The sequence below is a fragment of the Thalassophryne amazonica genome, chromosome 4 (genome assembly GCF_902500255.1).
Source record: "Thalassophryne amazonica chromosome 4, fThaAma1.1, whole genome shotgun sequence".
Classification (NCBI taxonomy): Eukaryota; Metazoa; Chordata; class Actinopteri; order Batrachoidiformes; family Batrachoididae; genus Thalassophryne; species Thalassophryne amazonica.
In genome coordinates, this window is record NC_047106.1 from 32,393,311 (window position 1) to 32,404,685 (window position 11,375).

Consider the following 11,375-nt stretch of genomic DNA (forward strand, 5'->3'; position numbering starts at 1 on the left):
TGTGTTTGTTGTGCACGTTCGCAACAGTAAAGTATTGTTATTTGACCTATTCTATTGTCCGTTCATTTGCGCCCCCTGTTGTGGGTCCGTGTACTTAAACTTTCCCAACAGTGTCAGCCTGATCCCATCAGATCTCAGGAGCTAAGCAGTGCAGCGGCTCATTAGTACTTGGATGGGAGACCTCTTTGGAACACCAGTGGCTGTGTGTTTCTCCAGGTAACACTGGAGTTGCGTCAGGAAGGGCATCCATCGTAAAACTTGTTCCAAATACCAATGTGTATCTAGCTCTGTCCGCTGTGGCGACCATGAACAAAATGGGAGCAGCCAAATGGACAACAACAAAATCTGCTGAAAAACATAAGTAAAATGTCTTCAATGGAAAATAAATAAAATAATTTTCTGATCTTTAACTGACTTTGTGTGTCTGTCCCTTTAAATGAAATGAAACTGCTGTTTTTCAGGGCCTGCACCAATTTGTTGACTTTTAAAAACCTATTTTAACTAAAGTATGAATGAAATTACTGATTGGGAATCTTGTTTTAAATGGTAGTAAAACACTTTAATGAGTGAAAACAGATGGTATAATATGCACAGTCGTACAACTAGAGCTTAATGAGGGGAAAAGAAATACTGATTTTAGGGCCCCTTCACACATAACACGATTGAAGCTGACTAGTGCCCAAAGGAGGAATTGCATGCCATTCGTGAAAAATCGGAGCTACCTCTAACGCCTCGTACACCTGTTGCTATAACTATTCGCACACACAAGCGGCCGAAAGACAGAGCTTGCCATACGAGTGCCCATTTGAGCCCCCTCTTGGCAGGTGTCGGCCAAATTCCAGGTGTCACACACGAACATCCAACACTGCTCGCTGGACACTCTCAGTATGAGAGTAGACAGCAGGCGACCACATTCGAGCTATTTATGAAAATTGTCTAAGTGTAACATGACTGTGGTGTAACCTAGCAACACATGGGTATGTCATTGTCATTAATTGAGAGAGTGGCGTCCACTCAGAACAGGGCACCATTTTGGTTCCAACTGCGCTGAACTACTGAATGAACCTTTTATGTTTAACAATTTTTTTTTTAATAATTTAACCACATACAGCAACAAATCCAGATACAGGTACTATCAAAATATATAAAAAAAATAGTTAAGCTATAAGATTTACAATTTATGATGACTTATTTAATTAATTTAAAGCCTGATTTATGCAGCTGCACAGCTGTAATTCCGTGTCATGCAATGACGTGCGTGACAGTTTTAAAGTTTTATTAATTTAATTTAAAACCTGATTTATACTTCTGCAGCTCTGTAACTCCATGTCATGCAATGACGTGTGACGGTTTTAAAGTTCTCCGTCTCTGGATTATGCTTTATTGTGGCCTAATTTGACCCTCAACAAGCTTTTCTTTCTACAATCATCACCTCCAAATCAAAGGTAAGCTGTACAATTTCCTCTTTTACCAACTTCGTGCTTTAAACGTGCGCACTTTTCTGTTCCATTTGTAATCAGCATGCGCACTGCAAAAACTATTATAATATGATGGCAGACGAAGCAGTAAAAGCAGAAAAGTGTCAAACCACAGCCTTTTGTATCTGATTTAACAGGTGCATGTCAGGCTGCGGGTCAGAGTCTGAGCACGGTGTGACGGTTGGACTTTTAATCATGGAAATGACTCTGGTCACACTTTACTCAAATTGGCGAGTGTCAGCGCTGAACTATAATTTGCATCTCTGTTACTGTGCACATCCAAACTGCTCTGGGTTTTTAATGGAAATACATTGCGATCGGACGGGACATTTTATCTGATGTGAGTGAAAATCCGTTATACAAAATCTGTTATATACAGTGTTTATTACATGGAAAACAATATAAAAACATTGTGACTTTTCTGTCCGGTGACTGTGACTATCTGGTTTATACGATGATGGTTTAGGTGAGTTTTACTGTACATGGGACTAAACAATAAATTTACCTCTCAAAGCTTTGACGATGAAGTCGCTTCCATCCCACATGGCTGATTTTATTTTCCCAAATTTTTCTTCTGTTCAGATCTGAAGGGAATCTGTATATTTTGAAGCCCTTGTTGTGTCTATTTGTGCCTCCAAATGCACATCAACCTGGCATTTTCAGCAAATAACTAAATAAAATTGTTGTGTGGGCCGCCAGAAGAGGAGGTACTGCTGGCCCACCACCAGAGGGCGCCCTGCCTGAAGTGCGGGCTTCAGGCACGAGAGGGCGCTGCCGCCTCACAGGAACAGCGGAGGTGACAGCTGTCACTCATCAACTATGACAGCTGTCACCGATCATCTGCACTTCACCCCGGATAAAAGCAGGATGACACCTCCACCACGTCGCCGAGATATCGTTCTTCTACGGAGGTAACATTCTCAGCCTGAATCTGTGCCGTACTGACTTTGTTAGTGAACTCGTTTTTGCAGCTGTTTTCCTGCAGAGTGTTTAATCTGGAGATTGGCGTGACCGGCGACAGCTTCGCTTTACACCCCCACCAGATAAGTGTTGAGACAGGAGCTGCACGAGTGTGTGTTAGAGGTGGAGGTGGAATTCCCACCGTTGTTGTTACTGGGTGTACACACACCCACACATGATTGTCTCTGCTCCTCGCCAGCAGTACCAGATCTGACACGTGGAGACGGTGGCCAACTGAGGGACTCGGTACCTGGCGGCTCCAGTATCCTTCGGGTTCGGTGGCGGAGGAAATTGTGTGGTTCCGGTCCTTCTCTAGACGGACGTCTCCTATCGTCGAGCCTGCCCACACGACACCTTTATCCATTGACTTTGTATTTATTCTATAATCTGCTGTGTGTGGTTGTGGCATTCACAACAGTAAAGTGTTCAAATTTAACTCCTTCTATTGTCCGTTCATTTACGCCCCCTGTTGTGGGTCCGTGTCACTACACTTTCACAACAAAAATAGCTGGATATTCATGCAGACAGATTAACAGCGAACACTATTTTTGGAACCAAGATGGCACCACAAGTCACATGACCTTTTTCTTCTGACTCGTCATGTCGCTACTCTCTCAATTAAGGCACACTAGTCGTTGTTGCTCCCCCCCCCCAAGTCACCAAGTATCGCCTCATTTCTGCTTACAACAGCCTCATTTCTGCTTAAAATTTACTTTAGAATGATTTAAGAGGTTTTACCTTGTTATCGGATGGTTAATAATCCCATTAATCCATTTGATTGCTTTGGGTGAAGAGACTCTGTCTCAGAGCTCCGAAATGACGCATGCGCAGTGGAAGCAGGGCGGACCAATTTTTAGGGGTGGACCGTTCGGTCTGTGACACCGGCCGATGTGTTCACGACCCGAGAGCCCGGCTCTTCATGACATGAGCACATCAGATAATTCATGTAAGACATAAAAGGGAGAACAGTAATCCATGTCATTTCATTACTTCCTGGTGTGTGTCTAGGCGGAGGATAAATCCACTCTTGATAACAGGAATTAAGTATTATAAATTGTAATGTTTTATTCATTTTTTTGCTCCGCTGCTGTGTGCGCGCGACTTTCCACGTGCTTGCACTGTGTTCGCGCATCCGAACACGAGCGTGCACAAAGCCGTTGCTGTGGTATCATGCACGTCTGTCCGACCGGATGTCCCTCCCGACAACAGGTGGAATGGTTCACAGTTCCCCATTTCATTTTGGTTTGCAGATTTTCTTCCGGTTTCTGCGTCTTTCATGTTATGTGTGAAGGGGCCCTTATGGTTGTGATCATGTTTATGAGCGTGCACACATGCACACATGCAGCAGCATTTCTCCCACCTGAGCAGCGTTTCTGGAGGGAGAGGATCTCCAGGTGGAGGCCGTGGAGCATGGTAAGGTGCTCCTGCCTGAGGAACAGCACGCTCCTCTCCACGCTCTCGATCTGCCGAGACAAGCTGCTCTTGCTGTCCATGGCTGCGTCTGCAGAGACGGAGCAAATCAGGACACTGCATCAAAAAGACACAGGAGGAGCAGCATTCATGTCCCCCATCCTTGATTTAAGTTTGTGGTTTGAAACTCAAGTTAACCGAGGTTTGCTGACCAGGTTCTGTCTTCCCAGAGGACCACTTCCTCCAATCACACCATCACAGAAAGACAATAACCATGCTATAAAAAAAAAAAACATCAGCATATACGGCCTCACTGCTCAGCCGTCATCAAAGTGTTTTACAAAGGTTTAAGTGTTTACTACTGTTTCCTGATGAACAATCAGGCAAAAAGCAAGAATCTGATCTGGTTTTTCATCCAATTTGATCTGAAAAAATCCTCCATCTGAAAGTACCTCATGACTGGCTGAGCTCAGAGCTGGAGTTAGGTTGAGATGATCACACAACTGAAAAATCGTGGCTGTGGTGTTTTATCATATGAGACGTGATGTCTGTAGTGATTGTTTTTAGTGGATGTGGTTTAATGTATACAACCTGTATAGACAGCGAACACTGTAATCTTATTTCAAGAGGTCACATTATGTATCTTTGGAACAAACTAATAAAGTTCACCACTTGTCTTAAAAAAGATATAATAAATTTTGCAGCTGAAAATAACTCAGAGACCGTGAAATTTTGCAAGAAACAACTTGTTTCTGTTGCTTTAAACACAAAGAAGCTACTCCTGCCACGCCCATAGATGGCATCTCCATCCCTCTGAGTCATGGGCACATCACAAAGGAAACAGACTGATTCACATGCTCTCAAAAAATTGACTCATTGGGTGAACTCAAATCAATTATGAGCAGGATTCCAATCTAATAAATATATGTAACTCCAGCTCAAATAAAGCACATCCATGCAAGATAATTTAATTTAATTTAGTTGGGACTACATATATTTATTAGATGGAAATCCAATCCCACAAATCAGTTTTTTGAGCATGGAATTTCTATCCGGTTCTTTATGTAATTTACTGCCCCTTTCCAAGAACCAAAGCATTATTCCTCAATTTGAATTTATTAAAGGTCACAATGAAAACTGAACCGGGACCCTCACAGACAGCGCCCAATTTGTGAAAGGCCCCCGAAGCAGCTTGTACAATGTGGGCGTTAACAATGGGTGTGGTTTAGTCTCACATTTCTAATGTTACTGGCTCTCACCAACAGGGGGAGATCTCCATGTTTCTGATACTTGGACATATGATGAAGTAAAACTTAACTTATATTTCTTAGAACTTCCAACAAATAACACAAATACTTGATAGCTAACATAACATAAAGAATAAGCACAGATATTATCTAACAAGCAAGAGTCCTAATATTATAGATTTTTGTGACATGTGTCACAAGACTACTAGTATAATTCAATAAATTTTGAGGTTTTAACATCAATCCCTGACAAACCTCACTGGAAAGAGTAGATTTAAAAATGTCTTGCATAATATGACTCCTTTAATAAAGATTTTAAGCATGCCAAAGGTTGAAATCTTTTAACCTGTAGGGTGGCATCCGTTTGTCACCACATTTAGCCATCTGGTTCTTCAGAATGAGCATTTGATGCTTTTGTCTTTTTTAATATCATAGTTTGCTTTTGAAAAACACATGTGATGCCACATTAAATTTCAGTGTTTAGCATTTTTGATGTTTTGACTTGGCTTGGACTTGAAAATGAAAGAAAACAGACTAGTTGTGGCCTTGAAGGTTTTACAACTTCACACAGATTCGTGACACTTTCTTCACAGTGTAAACGCAACCACAAAAATAAAAGCGCTCCACTGTGGTCACGTGGGAACTATAAATAAGGTACTGACGATCGCAGAAATCGTCAAAATAATAGCGTGCAGCTCGATCTTGACTTGGATGCCACCGTGTGGAAACTTGCGTTCAATAAATGTAAAAATCCCGTGCTTACCTTTAATGTGATGTGAACGGCCAAAATTTTAACAAATCTGATTCAGAAGCGTCAAGAATGAGTATTCGGATCCGTGCATGCTGCTCCAAATCCTACGCGCTGCGACATTTAGTTAAAAAAAAACATCTGATAGTGAAGCGTAAAAGCGCAGCTGGTTGCAGGAGGTAGATGAGCGTAAAAGCGTAGAGGCGCCGCTGCCGTCGCCGCCGTGCACGGCGCCACCGGTCCCCGCTGCAGCATCCAAGCGGTCGATAGGACGGGCCGAGCGGAAGATGCGCAGTCCATTTTCCTCCTACGCACCTCCTCCAACCGCTGGAGGCCCCGAGCGCAGCGGCCGAGCGGGGAAATGATGAAAACAAGAAGCTCTCATCATGACCAGAACACGCGAGAACATCGCGCGAGGCAGTCAGCTGATCAGGTGATCCAGGACCGGCCCTTTCATCGGCTATAAATAGCCGCCGTGGATCGATCCACGGCTCGTGGGAGGAAATCACAGGGAGAGGTTTCAATCTTTCAGTGAGGTGCAGTTCATCTGGAAAGTATTCACAGCGCTTCACTTTTTCCACATTTTGTTATGTTACAGCCTTATTACAAAACAGATGAAATTCCCTCAAAATTCTTCACATAATACCCCATAATGACAATGTGAAAAAGATTTTTGCAGATTTCTTAAAAATAATAATAGCAATAATAATAATAATGATAAAAACTAAGAAATCACATGTACATACGTATTCACAGCCTTTACCATGAAGCTCTAAATTGAGCTCAGGTGCAGGGCCGGTGCTAGTGGGTGCCCACAAATGCTTTGTGGGCACCCACAAAGCATTAATATTAATAATATTGTGTTATTATTGTAATAGCTATAATAATAACACAATATTAATTTAATATTGCGTATTGAGAAGTTTTTTTTTCTGCTGTTTGCGGACGATGTGGTTCTGTTGGCTTCATCAAATCAGGACCTTCAGTGTGCACTGGGATGGTTTGCAGCCGAGTGTGAAGTGTCCGGGATGAAGATCAGTACCTCCAAATCCGAGGCCATCGTTCTCGACCGGAAAACGGTGCTTTGCCCTCTTCAGGTTGGTGGGGTGTCCTTGCCTCAAAGGAGGAGGAGTTTAAGTATCTCAGGGTCTTGTTCACGAGCGAGGGATGGATGGAGCGTGAGATTGACAGACGGATCGTTGCAGCGTCTGCAGTGATGCGGTCGCTGTATCGGACCGTCGTGGTGAAGAGAGAGCTGAGTAGGGGGGAAAAGCTCTCGATTTACCGATCGATCAACACTCCGACCCTCACGTATGGTCATGAGATTTGGCTCATGACCGAAAGAACAAGATCGCAAGTACAAGCGGCTGAGATGAGTTTCCTCCGCAGGGTGGCTGGGCGCTCCCTTAGAGATAGGGTGAGGAGCTCGGTCACTCGGGAGGCGCTCGGAGTCAAGCCGCTGCTCCTCCACGTCGAAAGGAGTCAGTTGAGGTGGCTCAGGCATCTTTTCCGGATGTCCCCTGGACGCCTCACTGGAGAGGTGTTCCAGGCACGTCCCATTGGGAGGAGGCCCCAGGGAAGACCCAGGACACGCTGGAGGGTCTACGTCTCTCGGCTGGCTTGGGAACGCCTCGGTGTTCCCCCGGAGGAGCTGGGGGAGGTGTTAGTGGATCGGGAGGTCTGGGCGGCTTTGCTTGAGCTGCTGCCCCCGCAACCCAACTCCAGATAAGGGGAAGAAAATGGATGGATGGATGGATGTGTTATTATTTTAATAATTATTAATGTTTTGAAAACAGCTGCAAATAAATAATTTTGCATTAACAATGGCCCCAAACATGGAGACTCGTTCTTGTCATTGTGTTACATATTTCAGTAATATCATTGGCTTTTTAATTTTTATTTCAACAATATCCTTTGTACAAAAAATACAAAATAGACATAATCACACAGAAATTTTACAACGTGTACAATAACAGGAAGAGGGGTTTAGCAGGAAATTTAAATTATTAAAAAATAAAGAAAAGGAAAATAAATACAAAACAGTTTTAATCCTCATTCTAAAAAGTCCCCATACTGTACATTTTCAAAGCTCTGATATTTTTTGCAGTTCATGAAGGATAAAGTTTGAGTATATCCAAAAACGTTTTGTGGATGTTTTTGCAAACTTGCACTTATGAATGTGAACTTTACCATGCAAAATTTCAATTTTCAATTTTCAGTTTATTTGAAAATTGAAATAGATTTTTGTTGAAATGATTTTTCTTTTGAAATCTGGAGAGTCAATATGATCAACTTTATCAACTAAAGAATTGTATACAACAACATCAGACATCAGGTGATTCCTGATGTCACTAAGTTTTCCCCCCTTAAATTCCTAACAATAACGTTTGTCAATATATTGTCAATGAGAGTCAATGTGTTTGTAGTAATCCTGGTTGGGTGTGTTATTGCTGGAAATAATCCCATACAGAATCTAAGAATTCCGCTATATCTATGTGGCCATGAGGATTTAGAAAATCTATGTTAAAGTCTCCACAAACAAATAAAAGCTTATTGTTTTTAACTGAGCTGTACATCTCAGTCACTTTCTCCACAAAAATGTTTATACTTCACCTGGGAACTCTGTCAATACAATTTATAATTATGTTTTTTGACTTTTCACAAATAATTTCCACAGTAATACATTCATAACACCATCCAAAGAAAATGTCATATTTGGAACAGTTTCACAATTATGATTAGCTCTGATTTAAAGAACCACACCACCTCGTCTGTTTGCCCAATTTCTGGCAAAAAAAAAAAAATCCTAACCCTCAAACTGGACAGAATCAACATACTCTTCTTTTAACCACGTCTCAGTAATAATAATAATAATAATAATAATAATAATAATAATAATATAAATAATATAAATAAATAAATAAATAAATAAATCACTTTTACCAATGTGCTTGTTCATGGGTAAGGTCAAGGGTGAGTTTTGAGTTGGGACTTTAAATATAAATTTGAGAATAAGAGGTCTGTATACATATTGAGGTTTAAATATACAAATATAGAATTATAAATAAAACATTTTTAAATAAGTAGAAAAACGTATTAATGGTTAATTATCTTGACAGTTTTTTTTTTTAATAAATAAATATATAAATAGTGTTTTTAATCTGTATGTTTTATAGTGCTTTGTTGTTGCATGGTTGCCATGGTGACAGTGGGAAGGTCTGAGTCACGTTGTCTCAACAAAGAGGAAGCTCACTGTATGACGTAAGAGCCCTGGTTTAGCATTCTAACAAAGCCTAGGTCACATATAGTAGACAGTCCGTTCTGTCCACTCAGACACAGGCACTTCAGCAAACGTTCTCTCTTAAATTGATTTTTTCCTGTTTAGAAACAAGTCCTATTTTGGAGTGAGAGAATAATAAACAAGTTGTGAACTTGTGTTACCTTTCAGGAAGATGGGAGATTCTAAGAAGCAAAGTATCACCACCAGGTATGTTTTTAATTAATCAAACTACTTGTGCACACTCAAAATGGTGACACATATGAAGAGTCAAGTCACTGAACATGTCTCGAAATTCATTTACATCAATCATGAAGGAATACAAACAGTAACTTCAGATAAACTGTTTTGACTTGAGACTTTAAAAATAAATTTAGTCTCTTATTAAAAGGTCACATATAGGTCTATGTATTGAGATTTAAATGTACCAAAAATATAAAACTTATTAACAAAATAAAATAATTTAAATAAATGAGTAGAAAACGGACTAATCACAAATTATGTTGGTTCTTTAATTAAAAGGGTTATTTATTTATTTAAAGAAGATTTTTGGTTTGTTCTGTTTCGTGATTGCCATGGTAACAAAGACACATCATTGTGTATATAGAACGACATATTCTGTCTTTAGCTAAAACAAAAAGAGACAAGCAACAAACAAACAAAAAGCTGTTTTTAAAAGCCCTAAACTTTCGTGAACTACTGTGTCGAAAATTGGTTCAAGAGTGGAGGCTTCATTCACAGCTGTTAAGGACGAAACCCGACATCTGCTGGAGAAACAGCCAAACAAAATCAAGCAAACCACAAAAGTAAATAAGTAAGAGATATTTACTCTAAAAATCATTTTTAATTCAAAGGAAAAGCATCGTTTCTCTATTTGCAGCGCATTTTTGATGTATTTGTTTGTTTGTTTTTCTTGCGTTTGGCCCCTGTCGGCCACCGTACTTATGTACATTATATACATCATTTCCTTAATCACATTGTCAAAATAAGGAAGAAGTTCACTGTGTGAAGCATGAACCCGGCTTTGGCAACATAGTTAACTTTTGAAGATATAGTCAGTCATTCTGTCCGCTCAAACGCAGGTATGTTAGCACGTCTTCTGAGTCTGAATTTCAAATAACTGAAGGTTTTTTTCTTAAAGTGGTTATTTTGTGTAAAATTACGTTTTTATTTAGCTTTTACATTTGATCATGGCTGAATGTGATGTTAAAGATCCTCATATTCCCACAGTTTTCTGATGTATAGGCTAGTACTGTGCAAAGGTTTCAGGCACATTTAATGTATCATAAAAGCATTAAAAATATTTAAACCTGATAAATATACATAAATAAGTGAAATGTGTCATTTTAATATTGCATGATCATTTGCAACTGTGTTTGTGCTGTATTCTACTGGCCAGTGCACCTACAAAGAAAGTCTTATTATTGTGGAATAAAAAATATAGGTCACATTTTCACTTTTATGAGAACTGATTTTGGGCTGACATGCCAATAAAAAAGGAGGCGTGGGGGTTGGAGTATCAAACGCTCCTTTTAGTATACTACTGGCATGTGTATAACTTCAGCACAGTACTGTACATGTAGAAACTATCATGTTCTAAATGAAATTTTGGCCTGAAACAGCTAATTTTAAGCTTCCTTGACATATGTCACAGAAATGTATATATGGACTTATGCCTGCTCTGTGTGACATGCCCACACAAGTTTATGGAAGAGAACTTAGCAGTGACATGAATATATGATGAGACATTTTGCCTTCAGATTCAATATATTATGCAGGGAAAATAACCACTTATTTGTCTTAAAAATCAAGACCATTCAATTTTGTAACTATTATATTTTCAAATGAGTAAAAATGCTATTTCTTGTTTAGATTTAAAACTGAAATTAATGTTACCATTGTGTTTTCTTCACACACATTCAAAAGAAAATTCAAGTAAAATCAAAGTGGTCCTTGTAATTACTAGTTTATTTAAATGTCTTCAAATCACAGAATATTTATATTTTCCGAATTTCTAGTTTTTCTTAAAAATCTGATTATTTGTTTGTTTTTTAAATCTATCTATCTATCTATCTATCTATCTATCTATCTATCTATCTATCTATCTATCTATCTATCTATCTATATATATATATATATATATATATATATATATATATATATATATATATATATATATATATATATATATATATGTTTTAATTTGTGTACATACAGGAAAAGGTCTGTGGTATATAAAACACCTGACTATTCAA

The 11,375-nt window shown here is 39.4% G+C and overlaps 1 protein-coding gene across 1 annotated transcript in view; it reads right to left on the reverse strand.

The window, feature by feature from the left end:
- si:dkey-54n8.4 (coiled-coil domain-containing protein 92) overlaps nt 1-6,263 on the reverse strand; it is a 44,908-nt gene extending 38,645 nt beyond the window's left edge. Inside the window, exons 1-2 of the mRNA XM_034169352.1 lie at nt 5,859-6,263; nt 3,799-3,939 (exon numbers count right to left, since the gene is read on the reverse strand). Coding sequence (XP_034025243.1) covers nt 3,799-3,931 — 133 coding nt within the window. The 5' untranslated portion in view covers nt 3,932-3,939; nt 5,859-6,263. The remainder of the gene's footprint in view (nt 1-3,798; nt 3,940-5,858) is intronic.
- Nucleotides 6,264-11,375: the final 5,112 nt, after the last annotated feature.